The 19,974-nt window shown below is 44.5% G+C and overlaps 1 protein-coding gene across 2 annotated transcripts in view; it reads right to left on the reverse strand.

The window, feature by feature from the left end:
• Positions 1-19,974, reverse strand: part of LSP1 (lymphocyte specific protein 1) — a 77,053-nt gene that overhangs the window by 35,968 nt on the left and 21,111 nt on the right. The window contains exon 1 of one of the 2 annotated variants that reach the window (XM_035121511.2): positions 13,633-14,750. The exons of the other annotated variant lie outside the window; for it this stretch is intronic. Within the exon in view, the coding sequence (XP_034977402.1) occupies positions 13,633-13,691 (59 nt within the window). The 5' untranslated portion in view covers positions 13,692-14,750. Of the gene's footprint in view, positions 1-13,632; positions 14,751-19,974 lie in introns of those variants that run through there. 2 annotated transcript variants of the gene reach the window in all.

Genomic DNA, 19,974 nt, shown 5'->3' on the forward strand with positions numbered 1-19,974 from the left:
CTAGCGAACCAGAGCAGCGCACGGAAATGCCGTTTACCTTCCTGCTGTAGCGGTACCTATTTATCTACTTGCACTTGACATGCTTTCAAACTGCTAGGTTGGCAGGAGCTGGGACCGAGCAACAGGAGCTCACCCCGTCGCGGGGATTCGAACCGCCGACCTTCTGATCGGCAAACCCTAGGCTCTGTGGTTTAACCCACAGCACCACCCGCGTCCCTTTCTGATAAAGGGGTAGGGGCAAATAGGGATCTAATTCTCTCTCTCTCTCTCCCTCTCTCTCCCTCTCTCTCTCTCTCTCTCACACACACACAATGCACCCATGGATGTGGGGAATCGAACCCTGCTCCCTTCTTCATCTCACTTTGCCTGTCTGCTCCTCCCCAGCTCAGCACACTTTTGGCATCCAATCTGGGAGCAAAGGTGCCCATGGAGGTAAGATGGGAGAGGCTAGGTTCAGCTCCGCTCACCCTGACCCATCTTTTTGTTGTAAAATGTAGAACACTCCAGGACTCAATGTGCCTCCCCATCGTGTGTAATGTAACATGGCCTGTATTTTGGTTGGTTGGTTGATTTGTGGCAGAAGACAAATATGTTACCAAACACAATACACACTCACTATGTGTCATATCTGAACTGTGGGCATGGGCCTTTCATTCACTTCTCTCTTTAAAACAGACTAGAGAGATGATTAAGAAAAGATATTTTATTCACTTTAAAGAGACAAGTGCTTACGAATACACGAATACAAAGTTCAAATGCAATCCATGTGGTGTACACATGTTGCATGGAACTGTCAAACCAGAATACAGTCATACCTCGGTTTACAACCACCTTGGTTTACAACCACCTCGGTTTACAAACACTGCAGACCCATCTGGAACGGGTTAATTCACTTTCCATTACTTTCAATGGGAAAGTTCGCTTCAGGTTAAGTACGCTTCAGGTTAAGTACAGACTTCTGGAACCAATTGTGGTTGTAAACCGATGTACCACTGTATCAGCCTAGCCCTGCCATTGGACAAAGTGTGGATGTCACAAAAAGACAGCAAATTGCTAGTTATTTACTTTATTATCAATGCATTTTTACTGCAAGTGTTACTATGCACCTTGAGGCAGGAGTGGGGATTTGCTGCTCAATAATAAGGCAACAAAATTTATTTATTCCTTTATTGTATTTATATTCCACCTTTTTTTCCAAGGAGCTCAAGGTGGTTCACCCCTCCCCTTCTCATTTAATCCCCACAACAACCCTGTGAGGTAGCTTAGGCTGAGAGGGAGAGTGACTGGCCCAAATTCACTCAGTGAGCTTCATGGCTGAGTGGGGATTTGAACCCTGGTCTCCCAGGTCCTAGTCTGACACTCTAACCCAGGCATAGGCAAACTCTGGCCCTCCAGATGTTTGGGACTATGATCCCCATTACCCCTGACCACTGGTCCTGTTAGCTAGGGATGATAGGAATTGTAGTCCCAAATATCTGGAGGGCCGGAGTTTGCCTATGCCTGCTCTAACCACTATACCATGCTGGCTTGGATCAACCCTAATTTACATATGGTCAGTAAGGGTTCCTGCCTGAAACACCCTGGAATTCCTTGTCTATGTAGACAGAGGTTGGTGCAGGATCAAATAATTCTGAGATAATAATGTCTGAAGCCTTCTAGAGTCTTTGTGTAAAAAGGTTTCAGAATTCATCAGGCACTTGCTTTCCTTGCATGTGTATTTTTACTGTATTTCAATACATCTTTTTTAATTTTAGTGTCTATGTAAAGAGAAAAATGCAATTATATGCAGGTTTCACCCAAGCAAGCACTTCAATAGTTCCATACAGACAATTCTGCTAGTTTACCTTTGGGGTGTTCTGTAATCTCCACACTCATTGCTATTGCAATGCTATAAATGATTTCCTCAAGTAAATGCTTTGTAGAGTGGCCTCCTTGGTGAGGAAACCAAATGAATAGATTACAACAGTTACTCGGGAATTTTACACTCATTAGCTAACCAGCATAGTAGAATTAGTTCCATATATTAAATTCCTGAAATAAATAACTACCTCTAGTATATCATTTCCTTTTTAAATGGATGGCTAAATGTATTTTCTACACCAAATGTTTCCCAGCAAATGTGCAACAGTCCAGTGGTGCTGTGCAGACACTGGGAATAATTTAACCTTGATGTCCTTTGGCTCATCTTCCATCTGAAGCTCTTTTGCCATAATTCAGGCATCTCCAAACTTCGGCCCTCCAGATGTTTTGGACTACAATTCCCATCTTCCCTGACCACTGGTCCTGCTAGCTAGGGATCATGGGAGTTGTAGGCCAAAACATCTGGAGGGCCGCAGTTTGGGGATGCCTGCCATAATTTGTGTCCACCTTTCATAGTCTGACTCCAGCCCCTTGCTCTGACAACTTCCCCAGTGTCCTAATGTCACATTAAAATGTCACACAGTTCATGCGTTGCAAGCTCCTGGCAATGATTTCCTGGTATGGAGAAGGGAAACAATGATAGGTTATGTTTTTAGGGACTCAGACCAAACATTGAGTCTCTGAAGGCATGAATTTATTACCAAGCACCATTAACTGTGTCGGAATGTGCTCAGATATTTATGGTACAAGTGGGTGGCTTAACTGTATGACCCTTTTGCATTTCAAGTTCTGTACACAAGATGACAGTCACATTGTTATGTAGAACAAAACAGAGCATTCCCCCACCCCTACCCCCCAAAAGAACCTCCACAGGGAGCATCTTCCTCTAGTATAACTCTGTCTGTCCTGCTAAAAATAGAGCCAACAGCCATTTCCTGTGACCCCATTCCACACCCACCCACTTTTACTGGCTTGTCTGCCCACACCTTTCACACAAAAGGACTAGAGCAGGCATCCCCAAACTTCGGCCCTCCAGATGTTTTGGACTACAATTCCCATCTTCCCTGACCACTGGTCCTGTTAGCTAGGGATCATGGGAGTTGTAGGCCAAAACATCTGGAGGGCTGTAGTTTGGGGATGCCTGGACTAGAGACAAATGTGGGCCTTCTTTCAGGCCTTGGGGATGAGCTGGAATAGGGGTCTGTCCTTGCCGTCTTCTCTTACATAGCATGTCTTGCTGGATGGCTCGAGAATGAATTGGAGCATGTCTTCTGTGGACCTCAGTGGGCTGAGTTAATGAACTGCAGGATTAAGAGTGACTGAAGGGAAGAAGGAAAGGAGACCCCCAAATGGAATTGCCTGAAAATGTTCTAAATCATACTGTTTCTAACTAAAATATTGCCAACACGAGGATAGAGCCAGGAAGGGGAAGCTCACCACGTAAGTCTTAGCCTGACCAGTTGTAAGTGAAATGTGATACATCATGGACAGAAGAGGCAGATTTGGGGGAGTGTGACCAGTTCAGTGGCACTGGGGACGGAGCCTTGGAAGACCACAGCTATGTTGTTGAATGGAAGGTGAGAGGTGGGGGGGTGTTTCAGCATCACACAGGGTGCTGCTGAAATTTGAGATCCCAAGGTCTCCACCACTAAGTGTCTGATTGGTTCAGATATAGGGAGACCAGCTTTTCAGATACTTGCTACTTCCCAGAGTAGCCAGAGCCCTACAAGTGTGAAACCGAGGGCACAAGGGACAGCCCTGGCCTCTCCAGCTTGGTCCCTGAAACTCTTCTGAGGACAAATATTGGTTACCTCTTTTGCTACAAACTTTTGCCCAGCCCTGAACTGGCATGAAAGTAGCTCTTAGAATGGAAAAGCCCCACCCCACCCGTGCTTCACAGTATAAAAGGCAACAAACTGTTGTCAGCCCCATGTGGGTTGCAGCACTAGCTCAATTTCCAAATGGAATATACTGGTAATATCTGGGACGGTCTCTTTGATATCAAGGGCACAAAGAAAGAGGCAGGTGCTATTGACTCCCTTAATGGGACAGTTAACATATTTGTCAGGTAGAAGTTGGCTGATGACCATTTTAATAAGCCAGTTGTGAATACAGTATTTTTTGCTCCACCCCCCCCCCCCAGTGTTTATCTCCATTCACTCCTTAGCCGCTATAATGGTCTCTCATCAATCATTCACCTCTCCCGCAGTTGCTTTGCCAAACAGTGTTTGTTCTCCACAGATATCAGAATCCTTCTCATACATGATTCACCTCATGCCTGCATATATTGTAGGCTCCCAGCTTGGGAATTGTGGCATCCAGATTTATTCATTTCCCCCACTGGCTAGTGAGTGGAAGATAACTGAGCATAAGTCTCGCGCAAGGAATGCAGGGTTTGCATAAGAGAAACAATGTGAAATTGCAGTACAAGCTAGCTGGAAAATTGAAATGCAAGGAATAACATTTGTCAAGCTAAATATTTGATTTGATTTTTTTAAAAAGAGCGAGCAAAACCCTCAACAATTAAAGACATCCTGCCAGCCACGACATTAGATTCTTCTAACAAGAGAAGCTGTCAATTGGCAAAGTGATGGGCAGTGACAGCCTGAAACAGTTGATTTACACGTTCCACAAGCCTGCAAGGCAAGATGAGACATATTTCAGAATGCAAAATATGAATGATGAAAGGAGGCTCAGAGGAAAGACCCCTGGAGAGCCTTCTCAGACTAGCAGGCTTCCTGATATAATAGGGCACAAGCTGCTTAGCGGGACACTGAGGATTAAAGCTAAGTCCCTAGTTAGCGTAGAAACCAAGAGCCAGTTCAAAGGATATTTAAAATGAAGTTGTGTTTCATTTGGTACTTGCACTCTGAAGCTGTCTAGCATCGGAGGCATTTCTAAAGATATTGGTAGCCCTCATGCAAAGACCACTAGGGTGGAAAAATCCCTATCACTTGGGGATCAGATGTTAAACTTGTCCAGCTGCCAGCATGCCCAGATTCCATAGTTCTTCAGTGAGCAAGGGGGCTGCAGACACTGAACAACTTAGTAGGTCACTGATTATAGCCACTGTGGCACCATGCAATTCAGAGTGGATTGCAGTGAATCAACTTTTTCTGCCACACAAAGAGTTTAGAGTGGCTGAAGGCAACGCTTAAGAATGTGTGCATTAATGTCTCGGACACACAGCTTCACAAGTCTAGATTTGTATGCTGACTCAGAGATTGAAAATTTATAAGGGCTTTCAGAAAGGCAGGGTTGCCAGCCTGGATAATCTACCCACATACCTTCAATCATATGGATGCAATGAAGGGAGGTGCCCCCATTGCATCTCTTGCCACACTTCTTCTTTTTTAATGCATTTATATCCTGCCTTTCCTTCAAGGAGCTCAAGGTTATCCCCCACCAAGCAGGATAAACCCTTTCCCCTTGATGTGCTGGATTCTCCCCCCCCCCCCCATGAGATCCTTTAAAGGTGAAACATTCAAAATTGGTACCCCCCCCACCTGCAATCTGAAATGGTACAGTCCATTCTGGCCACTCTCTGAACTGCAGGTGTAGACCAGCCTCACTCTCCCAGAGCCATCACTCAAGCATCATTCCAGTACCCAGGCTGGATTTCATTGAGTTCTCTGTCAAGAAGCCCCACTTGAGTCCAAGATGGCTTGTGTCCATTGGAGATCCCTCTGATTCAGGAGGTAACCAACATAGTGATACTGCAGTCCATTGACACCAGAGATGCCACGAGGAGTCCTTGCACATAGTTAGAGGTGTGACACACAGCTAAGGGCTGGGTAGAAGGCAGCTGCAGCACCAGGGATACAGCAACCCACAGTGTTTGGAAATTCTGGGAATGAACGCATACAGTATTCAGAGAGGGGGGCAGCTCATATTCTTACACTGACAAGAGGGGACTTAGCTATCAGGCTTCCAAGGGACAGGTGGGCATCAGGAGTGGAATGGGGGTATCTCATGAACGCCCAGCTGAAGAGGAATCCAGCCATTTAAATAGCAGCTTGAGCTAAGCTCGGCTCAGGGTACTTTCCATCTTGCAACCCCAGAGGCAGGCAGCACACCAGCTTTAGATGTGTACTCACCACTCCATTTGTATATCAGCACCAAACTGTTTTCCTGTCATTTGCTAACTTGTTCAGATGTAAAAGAGTGCTTTGTGCATGAATGTCAAGGCTCCTTGTTCTGTTTCTGGCATTGCCCATGATTTGGTGCACGGCATCGGAAGTTACAGGTCAAAGATTTTAACTGGTTTAAATAGCTATTCCCTCTCCCCAGGAAAACCTGGGAACTGCAGTTCTGTCAGAGGGTCAGGGTTCTCAAGCAGAGAATGTTCAGCATGTCCCCCAAACTACAAAGCTTCCACGGTGCCTCAGTATTGCCCTCTGTAAGTGGAAGAGAGTAGAAGCCACTGAGCTTGCTATGATCACTAATACACAGTACAGTCTAGTGCATATCTACATTTCAGAAGTACCATAAATATCATTAGTCCCAGGTAAGTGTGAAGATGATTGTAGCCAAAAGGATGCTAATGTATATTCCACCATGGATAATCATTAGGATTTCCACACACACACACACACCATTTCAACATCTTAGTTGATAAATCATATAATTTCTTTCACTAGGTAATGGATTGCATCTGCATAACTTTGCACATGAACAAAGCAATAGTTGTGCTTTAAGTGCAAAAGCACAAGTTCTTTGCTTTTAGATGATACTACGGTAGTCTGTGTCACAGCAGGCATCATCACCAAGCAGCCTTCAATTTGAGACAGAACAGGAAATTCTTCTACAATGGGCCCCTGCCCTTGTCAATGTTATTATAGTAAAAATAATACCATATTGGCCTGAATATAAGCCTCACCTTTTTTCCAAATTCTGACCGTGAAAAGTCAACATGCGGCTTAAATTCATGACCTTACAAAAATTGGACTTTATTATATTGCTGCTGAAACAGACATACGGTAAAACAGAACAGGTGTGAGTGCCTGCGGAATTTTAAGGGAGCGGCTTATATTTGGGTATTGTCTTTTCTTTCTTTTTCCCCCCTTGAATTTTAAAGGTGTGGCTTATATTTAGGTGTGGCTTATATTCAGGCCAATACAGTAATCCCCCCCAAAAATGTGTTGTCCAATTAACTGGGGGCACAAATATTTTCAATCAAAGTGTTTTAATTTATACATCTAACCCATGACTTGACCAAATGTTGCTAATTGATAATTATCTGTGATTACTGTCATTCATATATTTAACAAACATCCTTTTATGCAGGAGGCTAGAGACCGTTTTCCTATCTGCGGACTGAAAGGATGTTCACAACTAGTGACAGAGTTGGTCTATATGAATTCTGCATGCACAAGGTCCCAAGTTCAATCTTCAACATCTCCTGGTAAGGCTGAGAAAGACCCTCCTTGAAACCCTGGAGAGCTGCTGCCAGTCAGTGTAGACAATGTTGAGCTGGAGGTCCCATTGGTCTGGCTCAGTGCCAAGCAGCTTCCTATATTCACATATTCATATTCACTGGAACAACTCAGATACTCCATCAATGGTGGCTGATGCTAATTGGGGCAGAAAGGAGGGAGGTCAGCAGTAGGTGGAGTCAGAACCAATGACTGGTGGAGCCAACTAGCTCTAGTTTCACTACCACGCTCTTCGCTGTCAAGTTCTACAAAGTCAAGTCTGGGATGAAGGAGGAGGAGGAGGACACTGACAGCCAGTTCCACCCCATGCATGGCTGTCAGTAAGAAGAAAGATTGGTGGGAACTGGCTGAGGTTGATGGGCAGTTCCCCATTTACTCTAATGAACTGGGCTCCACCAATGCTATTCCCGCACTGGCTATGACTTCACTTTTGCCTATACAGTACCTGTTTTGCCTATCCTCCCCCCACAACTTGACAGGAGGTAGATTCTTACAGTATAATGCACTCCTGCCCCATGCTTCTAGAACTGAGGCTGCCGTTCTAACCCTACATAACTGAATGCCTGCCCCATTGAACTCAATAGGTCATACTTCTGAGTAGTCATGGTTAGGAGTGAACTTTGAGCTGCATTCTGTTTAGCACCAAGAATGACAGCCAGCAGCTTTGTTCGCTGTGGTCAGTTTGATGTTTTCTGCAGGAAACATATGAGGTGTGGAAGAGAGGCATACGCTTCCCAAGCCCATGGTGGAGATGTGTGACGGAGCCATAATTGCTCATTGTTGCTTGGTGCACACCAGCAGTGTGTTTGGAGACGTGTCTCCCCGACACATTTTACTGTGGCTCAGTGGTGGGGAACCTCGGGCCTGGGGGGCAAAAGCGGCCCTCTGCTCATCTCTATTTAGCCCTCGGAATTCTTCCCAGGCTTCCCACACTATTCCAAGTCTTTGTAGAAACTAGCTTACAGTACAAATGTAAAAATTACACTCATTGCTCCACCTACTTTTGCCTCCTGTCCCACCCACCACAGGTATTTGGTCCCAGGAGAATATTTCAGATGGGAACGCGGCCCCTGGCCTGGAAAAGGTCCCTCCCCCCCTGGTAACAAAATCCTGTGTAGCTGTGGAGAACCCATGTGTCCCAAACATAGCCTTTAAAAGGTGATCTTTGTCTTTGCCTCTTCCCTGACCTATGAAAAGAGATAACAAGCAGAGCTTTACATGAAAACACTTGCCAGGAGTACTCCATTTGCATCTGAAAAGCCTGGCATTTGGGAAGTGCCCATCTAGCTGAGGGAGCCCAGGGTGATTGCTGGGAGACCTTATTGCCAGGGACTGTGTAATTAACTAGGAATGACATTGGGAAAGAATGGACAATTACCATCTTATCTAACTCTCGCTTTCCCTTCCAGTGCCTGCCAGGGTTGTTAAACAGAGCCTTTGTTAGATGCAGCATTGCTTCAAGTTGCTTTATCCCAGATTATAATAAGTAAACAATGACAACAATGCCTCGCACTTCTGAGAGGATGTCTGCCACCACAGTACTGTCTAAGCCTGCCTTTACGTTTGCTCAAATCTCAGGCTTGTACACTGACATTAGCTCACTCGAGTTTTATGCACGTAAGGTTTCACAAAACAAAATAATTCTGTTTATCCTTTTCTCCCCGTCCCATCACTTTGTCCCCGGAGCCTTTCTTTCAGGTTTGTTTACCAGACTTGCCATAGATACGGCTTCCCCTGACTTTGGGGACATATTCACTGGCTTCCTAACCTTCATTGACATGGAAGGACTCTTGAGTTGGCCTCATTGACTTTACTGGCAAGGAGAGCCTACGGTAGTAGTTGCTCACACTAACATGGGATCAAAATGGAAAGGGGGCCGTTTTAAAAACCAAATGTAAATTCTGACCCATGTAAACTTTACATGAAATAATTTGGATGTCAGAAAAGTCAAAAGAATATGTAAGTATCAGTTGTAAAACGAACACCTCAAGGTAAACCATGCATTATTCAGTCCCTCTTTCTGTTTTACTGGAAGCTGGGTAGGTGAAATTTTGATATGTAGTCAGAACTCTATTGGGGGAAATAATCGTTTTGATCCCATTAACTTTAGCTGTTCAGTTAACTATTGAACCTCTTAAGTCTTCTTTGTTTATGGTAGCTTTATGACTCTGGGACAGGCAGGCTTCATTTTTGTTGTCTTCCCAGGTCCTAGTCCAACACTCTAACCTACAGATCACACTGGCTCTGGAATGTGTATGAACTGGTAATGTGGAACATTCAAGAAGAATTTTTACCCAGGCGAAACCTGAGAAGCATGGCTTAAACTCAAAAAATACTGAACTGGTGGGTTTCACCATGTGGAATCCTAGCTGTGGTGTGATTCCTGCTCCACCATCTCAGGTACCGTATATTCCAGCGAATAAGACGACTGGCCGTATAAGACGACCCCCAACTTTTCCAGTTAAAATATAGAGTTTGGGATATACTTGCTGTATAAGAAATATGACCCAGTGTATAAGACGACCCCCGACTTTTGAGAAGATTTTCCTGGGTTAAAAAGTAGTCTTATACGCAGGAATATACAGTATTCAGAAGATCCAGAGGAAGGGATAAAGGAAGCATCACAGGTGCAAGCAAGGGCACTCTTGTATGGGGAAGGATTCATTATCATTATTCTGGTGGTTCTGCTTGAAATTCTCTTTCCCAACAGTTTATAAAAACCCAGATGTGATATTTCTGAAGGTATTGCCTGAGCTATCAGGGTTTGCCACATCTGACAGTGAATGACCATCAAATATGCTACAACTTTATTTCTCCTACTATGAACTAGGTGATATTTTCAAACCTGTTATGGATGCTTGAAGGATTCAATGTTTGTAGCGGGTTTACCCCTCCACCCCCACAATTCATCATTTATTTTAGAAGACTTTGCTACTCTCCCCACCTAGCAAGACATTTATCTTCAGCTTTGTATTTTGGTAAAAATGTGTCATTACCTTCACTGGTCTTATATTGCCACCACCCAAACTTGTTTAGTTTCCCAAGCATGGAACCCCAGATTTTTAAGAGTGTTGGAACTGTATTTGACAGCTCCATTACATGTGAAATTATTTACATATCCCAAGCCAACTGCAAGTGGAATTATTCCAAAATGTGATTCCATGCAATATAACAACTTATTGTGCCCCTTCCTGAGGAGGGGGCTTCTCTTTCTCAGTTTAGATTCTTTTAACCCCATAAGGCAGGGGGGGACTCTTTAAAATCATAACGTTTGGGAGTAATCCAAAGAAAAGGGAGTATGCCAATATTCCAGTGAAATAACTGAAATGTAGCCTGCAATCCAATACACATGTCTATCAGAATAAACACAGTGGAAAATGCTTTTATTGCGCTGTTAACATATAGGTAGGTGCTTAAACAATACATTTCTGTGCATGTCTATTCAGCAGTAAGCCCCACAGAGTTCAATGGACTTACTCCTAGCTGAGAATAGAGAATAGGATTGCAAATTTGGGCTTTATATGCCTCTACACAGAAGTTAAGTCTCATTGAACTCATTGGGGTTTACTTCTGAGTAAGAAGTGCTGTCAGGCTCATTGATTTCTGTGGGATTCTCAACTTTTTTTTTTTTACGTACCCACTCTACTTTGTTAAAATTCATTAACTCAAACAAGATTAAGAATCCATCTTAGTGGGGTGGGGGGTGGGGGACAAGTCACCAAGCCAAGTATCAATTGAATATATGGTTGAAGTCAGCTTGGTCCCTCCCTGATCTTCAAGACAAGAGTTGTACAAGGCAGGCCCTGCATAGACTGGACAAGGGAGACAACCTTCCTTTGCACTTAAGAGAGAAGTTATCTATAGAAGGGAGGCACCACTTTCTAAACTGAACATACTGGATGAACATATCAACATCCTAGAAATCTATAGCCCAAGGGGCTGAAACCCTCCAGTCCTATTCTCTAAAAGTGGTTCCATTCATTTCATTGTGAATCAGTATATAATAAGGGTTTCAAGAGACTGCGTATTTGAAAGTAAAAGAACCACTTGTAAGACAATACAAGGGGTACTTACTTCCAGGAATAATAATACCAGAAATAACATTTCTCTTGTAGTAACTTTTGTAGGGGTTACCACATAATTTCAGAGCTATTTCTTCTGATTTGCACAGATGTGATGCTACTTGCTCATTAACCTTTGCAATGCAATGTTATCTCTCTAGCCCTCACATTGGTAACTGATAAAAATCAATATTTTGTGGTGGTTTATAACAGTATAGGCTCACGTGTGTGAGGGTCTATATGCTAAAGCAGATAGCCATTTACTTTATGGTCACTACATTTGGGGGGGGATCAAAGTTGAGGATGATGATTTATTATTGATTAAATTTCTGAACCACCCTTCATACGAGGAACACGGGACAGTTTACAATATAAAAACGCAAAAATACATAACGTAGTAACAAAGCAAGCAATTGCGCGCACACACACAGACACACATCAGATTAACCAAAAGCCTGGGAGAAGAGCAATGTTTTTGCCTGACACCTAATGGTTCTAAGGAGGAGCTGATCACCTGTCAGAGTTAGGAGTTATACCACACCCCTAGAAACATATGGAATTGGGGTGCATAACAAGTTTTACTACAGTATATGGCCAAAGTTTGCAGACAATGGGCTCTGTCCCACCTGGGATTAGAGCTGCCACATGGAACATTTTTAAGCAGTGACCACAGAATATATGATCATCTGTTTTTCCCATATTTGACTTACATCCTCCCTAACCATATTTCTTGCTTTGTGTTACAAGTTGTTCTCCAAACTGGAGCTATTCTAACCAATGCATAGATTTAATTTTCCCCTGTGGTATTTAGTTACTGCTGTATCAGCATTAATTAATAGCATTGGCCAGCCGTAGCACAGAGCAGCAGTCTTCCAACTTTTTTAGACCCAGGACCCTCCTTTAACATGCATTTGAGGATCCATTTCTAATTTATTTATTTCATAACCATATCTTGGTATGGTTGTAGTGATGCTGCTGCAACCCACCTTAGACCAGGCTGTGACCCAGCAGTGGGTCCTGACCCACCAGAGCAATGCCTGAGTAGGCAGAGTAGGCAGAGATCCCATGGAAACTCCCCTATGAACTCTGTCGAAAGACATCTCCATCTGCCCAATCAGCCTTCCACCTTCATCCATTCTCAGTTTTAGACAATGGAGTGTTTCAAAATTTGCATAGACACCCACAAACTAACATTGGCAAACTATCCAAGAATATCTTGTCGGTGGCATCTGTCTTCTTTGGAGGGTCAAGCTTAATGCCCAACTTGCCTCTCAGTTGGTAACATTATTTCATTAACCTCATTATTCTACAGCCTGGAGATGGTCTTATTTTTATTTTTAAAGGGAAATAGTCAATGCCTTTCTCAGAGCTCCGCTGTTCTCTTTTCCAAAGAGGTTTACAGTGTGAGCCTATACATGTCTACTCAAGAGTAAGCCCTTTCGCGTTCATTGGGACTTACTCCCACTGTATAACACTGTAGACTTAACAGAGCGATCATTGCATGCTTACTCAGAAGTAACCCCCATAATAGTCAATAGGATGTACTTTGTCATAAATGAGCGTGGGATCTCCAAACGAGATTTCAGTGCTCTTTTTCCTTTTCACGGACAAAAAGAAAACAATCGCTTTCCCACCACACTGCTCACAGTAAAGAAAGATTCTAGCATCTTGGTCAGAAGTTCGGTCATTTTTACTAGTTAATTAATACCCTGTCCCTTTAAAGGACCTCACCGTTTAAATTTCTCCTTATTCAAGTTAATTACCCTGCAAATTATATTCGCTGCCAATCCCATCTCTCTCACACACCCCCAAAAAGCAGATCCCCAGAGGCAACTGCCTTCAGTGCTAAGTCGTTCTCTCCTCCCCCCCCCAAATGCCAGAGCCCAGTAGGCTCAGGTAAAGCCCTAAGGTGCAACCTTCGGTAGGGTGTGATTATGTGGGGAAGCGATCCATAGAGCCGGGGCTCCCCCCGCTCCAAATTCCATCACTCCCTGAATGGAAGAGCCTTTTTCGCTGTCTGAAATCCCCAGCATGCAAACGGGTGTCGCTGCCTACACAACAGAAAAAAACCAACGCCGTGTGGACTAACGTAGGATCAAGAATCGGCGTCTTCCCACAAAAATCTCGGCCACTTGGGGGGCGGGTGAGGGGGGGGGAAAGAGCCCTCGGGGCGAGGAACCAGCCCGGTCCGTGGCGCTAGCACTAGTCTGTAAACAAAGGAAGGGCTCCATCTCGGTGTCCCCTTCTCGCCCGTGGGCAGGTAAATAGAGGCTTACCTTATGAGGTTCTGCAAGCCCTGCTTGCTGGAATTCCGCCTCAGGATCGCGCTGGTCATGGTTGGGGAAATGAACCCGGGGCAGGCGCTGAACTCCTGCCTGCGCGGAAAGCCTCCTCCTCCTCCTTCTCCCTTCTCTCCCTGCTTTTTAATAATCTCGTTAGATAGTGAGCGCGCTCTCCCTCTCTCTTTCCCTATCCAGGAAGTTCTGCAGCTGGTTTCCTTTTGTTTCTCTAAGCCCCCCTATCCGCGTCTCTCTCCCCCCCCCAGTCCTGGTTTCTTCCACCTCCACGTTCTCCTTCTCAGACTACTGGAAATGTCAGGGAGAAGGAAAGCTTTCCGCTAGCTAGCAGAGGGGAATCCCCTCCCTTTCTCCCATCTGATTGCAGATGCGGGGGGGGGGGGAGTTTAAACTGTCTGGGACACTTCGTTAATTTAATTCATTGCATTTCTAGCCCACCATTTCCTCCAAGGAGCTCAAGGTGCACAGTCTTCTCCGCTCTGTATTTAATCCCCACAACAACCCTGTGAGGTAGATTAGTCTGAGATGCAGCCACTGGACCAAGGTCACCCAATCAGCTTCATGGCCAAGTGGGGATTGGAACCCTGGCCTCCCAGCTCCTAGTCCAACACTCTAACCAGGCATCCCCAAACTGTGGCCCTCCAGATGTTTTGGCCTACAACTCCCATGATTCCTAGCTAACAGGACCAGTGGTCGGGGAAGATGCGAATTGTAGTCCAAAACATCTGGAGGGCTGAAGTTTGGGGGTACCTGCTCTAACCACTACAGCACACTGGCTCTCATTCCTTTCCTCATTCATCTTTCTCTTTTACTTCCTCTTCCCATTTGTCTTCCCTTCCCTTTCTGATCCATTCAATGACCCCCTAGCTGTTTCCCTATTATGTAATCACAAAGCAAATGTTTGCAAATCGATAGTATGAAGCCAGGCTGAAGGCATTTCTTAATAAGAGCTGAGCAAGTGGCTGAAGATAAATTTATATGGCTGTTAAAACACTTAAGAGCCAATCCAACAGGGCTCCGTTGAAAAACAACAACCAGTGAAGCTATGGGCCAAGTCTGCTGATCCACTGTAGTCCAGTAAACCCCCATGGAATCAGGGTTATCAAATACCCCACAGAAGGCACATCCATGTATGATTTAGTTTGCAACTGGTGTGTAAATTGTTGTGGATGATACCGGTAAGAAGAGCCTTCTGGATTAAGCCAGTGGCCCATCTTGTTCAACAACCCATAGCAGCCAAACCAGATGCTTAATGGGAACCCCATAAGCAGAACCTGATGGCTATTCAGTGGCTATTCAGAGGCATCCTGCCTCCAGCAGTGGAGGTAGAACACAGCCCTTGTGGCAAAGTAGCTGTTGAAACCCTTATCCTTCTTGAATTTGTCTCATCATCTTTTTAAAGCCATCCAAGTTGATGGCCACCACTGGGAGCAAGTTGCATAGCTTAACTTGTTAAGAAGTGCTTTCTTTGATGTGCCCTGAATTGGTCCAACACTGAGCTTACTTGGATGTCCCTGAGTTCTGAGTGCTTTGAGAGATGGATTAACTTTCTCCACCATGTCTCCTCTATCATGTCTCCTCCTACTTGCTTTTTCTCTGAACTTAAAACCCCCAGATGTTATATTCTTTCTTTCCTCACAGGGGAGTTGCTCTCTCCCCTTGACCCTTTTCTTACTCTTTTGCAGCTCTATGATACCTTTTTTTTTTTGAGGTGACAACATAGGAGAGAGTTCTGCTATGTGTTCATCTGCATGTGTGATGACAAGCCACTGCTACTCATGGTTCCCCAGAGTCTGCTCACAAAGTAGAAAAACCCAAGTGTGCACATCAGCTACGGGGAAGTTGCCTTAGCTTGTGAGATGGGGCAATTTGCATTATTGTGTAATGAAAAGGCTATAGGAAATTATAAAATACCCTCTCCCCACAAATCAAATCTTTCCAGTGCAATCAATTTGATAGGGGTGGTGAAAATAAGACAGGGTCATCAGAAAACTTTGGAGTGGAAAGGCAAGCACATCCACTTACAAATTTGCAGGCATAGATAGCAGAGACACAGTAGCTCATTCAGGGACTGTGAACTTAGACTGGGCACCTTTTCTATATTACAGTGAGCCAGCAATACATCGAGAGCCCATCCCCACAATAGTGTAGACACTGCACCAAATTAGGTAAACCTTTTGTTGCCCAACCATGATGAGACCATGGAGCATCCAACAGGGGAGGACTGTCACATTTATGCCCTGCTTATAAGCTTCCTGGAGGCCCTCAACTGGTCATCGCAAGAAGCAGTGCACTTCCCAGGTGCAGAGAAATTGGGAACGGAAGAGCAGGGCTCTTGTCTTGACCCGATCCACTCAGATGAAGATTGGGCAAAAGCAAGAGGAGGATTGAGCCAGGCCAAGACAATGGTGGCTCTGTGTTGATAGGTGCCATGGTGAAGTTGCAAAGAAGGAAAACAGCCTTTCAATAATTAGAATAATCTCTTGCTGATTTCTATTGCAAGGAAGTCTTTAGCTAGATTATAACGGCCAATCAAGCTAACTATGCATTGACATAAGTGAAGAAGTGTTACGAAGGTCCTCTGTGTTCAGATACTTTAGGATCCATCATGTGAGATGAGTGGTTCTAGCCTGTAAAACGCTTTACCCATCATTTTCCCATTCTCCCCATGTGAATCCTTGGAGCCGTAGTTCTCTGAGGAGAGGCCAGACATCTTGAAACAAATTCTCAGCATCCTCATCGAACTGAACTCCAACAATCCTTTAGAGAAGCTAGGACAGTTATTTGGGCAGCAAGTTTGTTTGTAGATATATCTGAAGTCCTCTGGTCCCTAAAGGAAAGCATTCCCAAAGGCTTTAAATGAGTTAATCTGGAGTGAGCAATTTAAAGGCTGAGGCCACAGAGTCACCAGCCGGGACGGGAGCTAAATGAAAAAAAAAATGGTCCAGTGTTTGGTCACCGTGCTCTTATTATAGCCTGGTATGCGGCACAATTCATAGCAAACTGAGGAGGGGCAGAGAGGAATGTGAAAAGCTGGCTTTGGTGACAAGAGGGATGCTGGGAGCATATGGGACAGGGTAAGCATGGGGCAGGACAAGGCCACTCAGCTCAGTGGCCTGTACCAAAATGATTGCACAGGCAGCCCATCTGGGTAGCAGCATTGTCCCCACTAGCTGTGCTGATGCAGGGGAAGACCGCATGTTGAAATCCCTGATTTACATGGATTGCAGCGACTGGATGTTTATAAAAGAAAATCAGCTCCCTGCATGAGCACTGCACATGCCTTTCTCTGTGACTGCCCCCTCCAACACCTCACAACTTCTCCTTCCTCTGCCCCCACCCTCATTCCTCAGGCATCATGTAAGTCTCAATCTGCAATGATATGATAGATAGGTGAACACTTGTATGCTAGCAGATGAGTTTCCAAAGCTAATAGGGCAGTTAGGATCAAGGAGAAGGATCAGTCTGAATGGCAGTAGGGAGGGGTGGGCAATGGTGAAAGCAGATGGAAGGAGAGAAAAGATGAGTTATTCTGGAATTTTTGAGGAATGAGTCAGTCATTTAGGTGAGTAGATGCTGCAACAAATGGAGATGTTTTAGTCCAAACGCTGGGTGAAAGATGCCCTGGCCTGAGCAGCAAATAATTCAATGTCATAGCCATTAGACAATGGCTTTCTGGTCCCAAAGGCATGCTTACATTTGCCACAAGAGATTAAGAGTATTACTCTTGCAGTAGTACCACTGTGACTTCCTATGCTGTGGTACAGTTCCCCCAAACTATTGTTACATAGGAAAGAGGGAGGTGGAACAAAGAGACCCTATTTATCCTCATCCTCTGCCATACAAACCCTACCACTGTGAGGCCCTCCCAACAGGGCTTTTTAAAAGGGAAATTTAGAACTGCCCAGTGATATGGGGTTATAATTGGTGCACACATCATCTGCCACTACCACACACCCATGCATTTTCCTCGTGTTGTACACATGAGCAAAATGCATGGCATTTAGAAGCCAAGGAGTGGGAGAAAATCTTCAGAGCTGGAAATTTGACAGCACTAATGAGGAAGAGTGTTGTGTTACTTTCATGTTAGAAACATTGATGAATACTCTGCAGAGGAGTCTTCAGGGAGTGTCCTCGGTGGTGAGGGAGGAGAAACTGTTCCATCTGATCGTGGTCTGGGGCTGTAAGGAAGCCCTTCACATTGGTATCAGTCACCTTTTACATCGCCCAGCATAATGCAATGTTTGCATGATCGGGATGTTTAAATAGCCTTCCCCCCCCCTGTAACTGCCTGCTTTGGGTCTGACGACTATTTTAAAAAAGTTCACCTGCTTCCTGACCACCAAGAGAAGACTACCATCACAATCTTGTGACATGCAGAAGGGAATCAAGACTGCATTCTCCCAGGGTGGTGGTGAAGAATTGGACCCTACTGTGCATCACCTTTGTCATGAACGTCTCTCTGTTGTTATCCTCCATCCCACCAGGTATTCACATTAGCTTTCCCTGACCCATAAGACGATACAGTTTACTGCTCACATGTTTATGTATCGCTTAGAGATTTCACATATTAAGCTGCTTAGAAATACTTTTAAATAATACAAAATAAAATAGTATCCTTCTCCTACATCGAGCTACCATCTCCTGCTGAAACATCCCATTGTCCTCTCTCATGTATTACTTGGTAATCTAAACAACTGTCATGATCACCACAAAAAAGTCCCAAACTAGTAATGCACAGAAGCCCCTCAAACAGGCAAAACACATCTCACAAAACAAATGACAGGAAAACCTTATAATAATCAGGCAACACCCACAACTAAACAACCCCATGAAAAAGCTATAAAAAAATTCATGTTAGGGGTGATGGGGCTATGATACACACGCAGGCACCATGCTACAGATTTCAGGATTGGGACAAGAAGCAGTGGGAGATTTAGGCTTGTATTCAGCTAATGTTTACTTGATGTAGACCCAATGAAATGACACTGTCTAAGTGTACTCCACATGAACTTACTCCAAAACAGGGGTGCAATGAGAATGAACTCCAAAGCAGTAAATCATGCAGTGCAAACACAGCCAAACTGAGAAGGGGGCCAGTTATCAGCTCGCAGCAAAAGAGGAAGGGTTTAAAGGTAAGAGAAATTTTGAGGGAGGAAGTGAATCAGTCTTTGTGGTGGGTGGGTGGGAGGGAGAGAGCCCCAGAGAGGGAAAAGCACACCAGCCTTCATTAATTACACAATCCTTTTGCTATGTGGGGCTGGTTGCAAAATCATCAGAAAGCCAAAAACATGTTTGGCAAGAAGAGAGGAAAAAGTTCTAGCAAAAATCAGTTCTGACTAGGGGCCTTCTCAAAGAGCAGGATGGTGTGTGTGTGTGTGTGTGTGTGTGTGTGTGTGTGCATCTGTCACCTGTAAAGGAAACAAATACATTTAGGGTGCTTCTGCTGGAAGCAAATTTTGTTCTGTTGCAAACGGGTTGTTCATATATTCTTTTTCCGTGTGCAAGTTAGTTTCCACACATTTACCCTTCCCATTCATCTGTTCACTCCCCTATGCTAATTTTTAGATTGTAAGCTCCATGGGGTGGGGACCTCTCCTCCTGTGCTCAGTAAATTGCAACACACGGTGATAGTGCCATAAAAATGACAACAACGCAGCAAGGGTGTTATTCGCAATGGCCTCCACATGGGGCTGGGAAAAGAGTTTTGACATTGAGTGCCTAACAAATGGCTAATATAGCGAGTGTCCCCACCCACCCACGTTTCAATGAGTGTTGTGAGTGTGGGACTAGAAAGAGTAATTGTTAAGTAATTAATACTTGTATATGTGCCATGTGTGAATGTGTGGTGATTTGGTTAGCTTGGCAGTGATGGGGAGTGTGTGGCTCCTCCAGATGTTGGACTCCAGCTCCCATCACCCTCTGCCAGCATGCCAGGGATGATGGGAGGAGGCCTACACATTCCCCAACCCTGCTATGAATGGAGCTGACAAATTACTCCAGGGGAAAAGAGGGGATTTTCAGCTTCATCTGGCTGAGCAATGGCTTTCTAGAGCAGGGAAAAGGTTCTGCAGAGCTCTCTGTATGGATTGGTAGACTTCATAGCTTTTTCTCTCCAGTCAGTATCTTGAATTATAAAAGTTGAATGGGCTTACATAAATTCACATTCACTCAAGAATGTATACCACCGTGCTGCCCTGGGCTCCTTTGAGAGGAAGGACAAGATACAAATATTAATATTATTGTTATTATCATTTATGAAAACAACAAATGACTCGCTTCCAAATCTCTTTGGGAGAGGTTTATATCTGTTCTCTCTAT

This window comes from Zootoca vivipara, chromosome 1, assembly GCF_963506605.1.
Source record: "Zootoca vivipara chromosome 1, rZooViv1.1, whole genome shotgun sequence".
Classification (NCBI taxonomy): domain Eukaryota; kingdom Metazoa; phylum Chordata; class Lepidosauria; order Squamata; family Lacertidae; genus Zootoca; species Zootoca vivipara.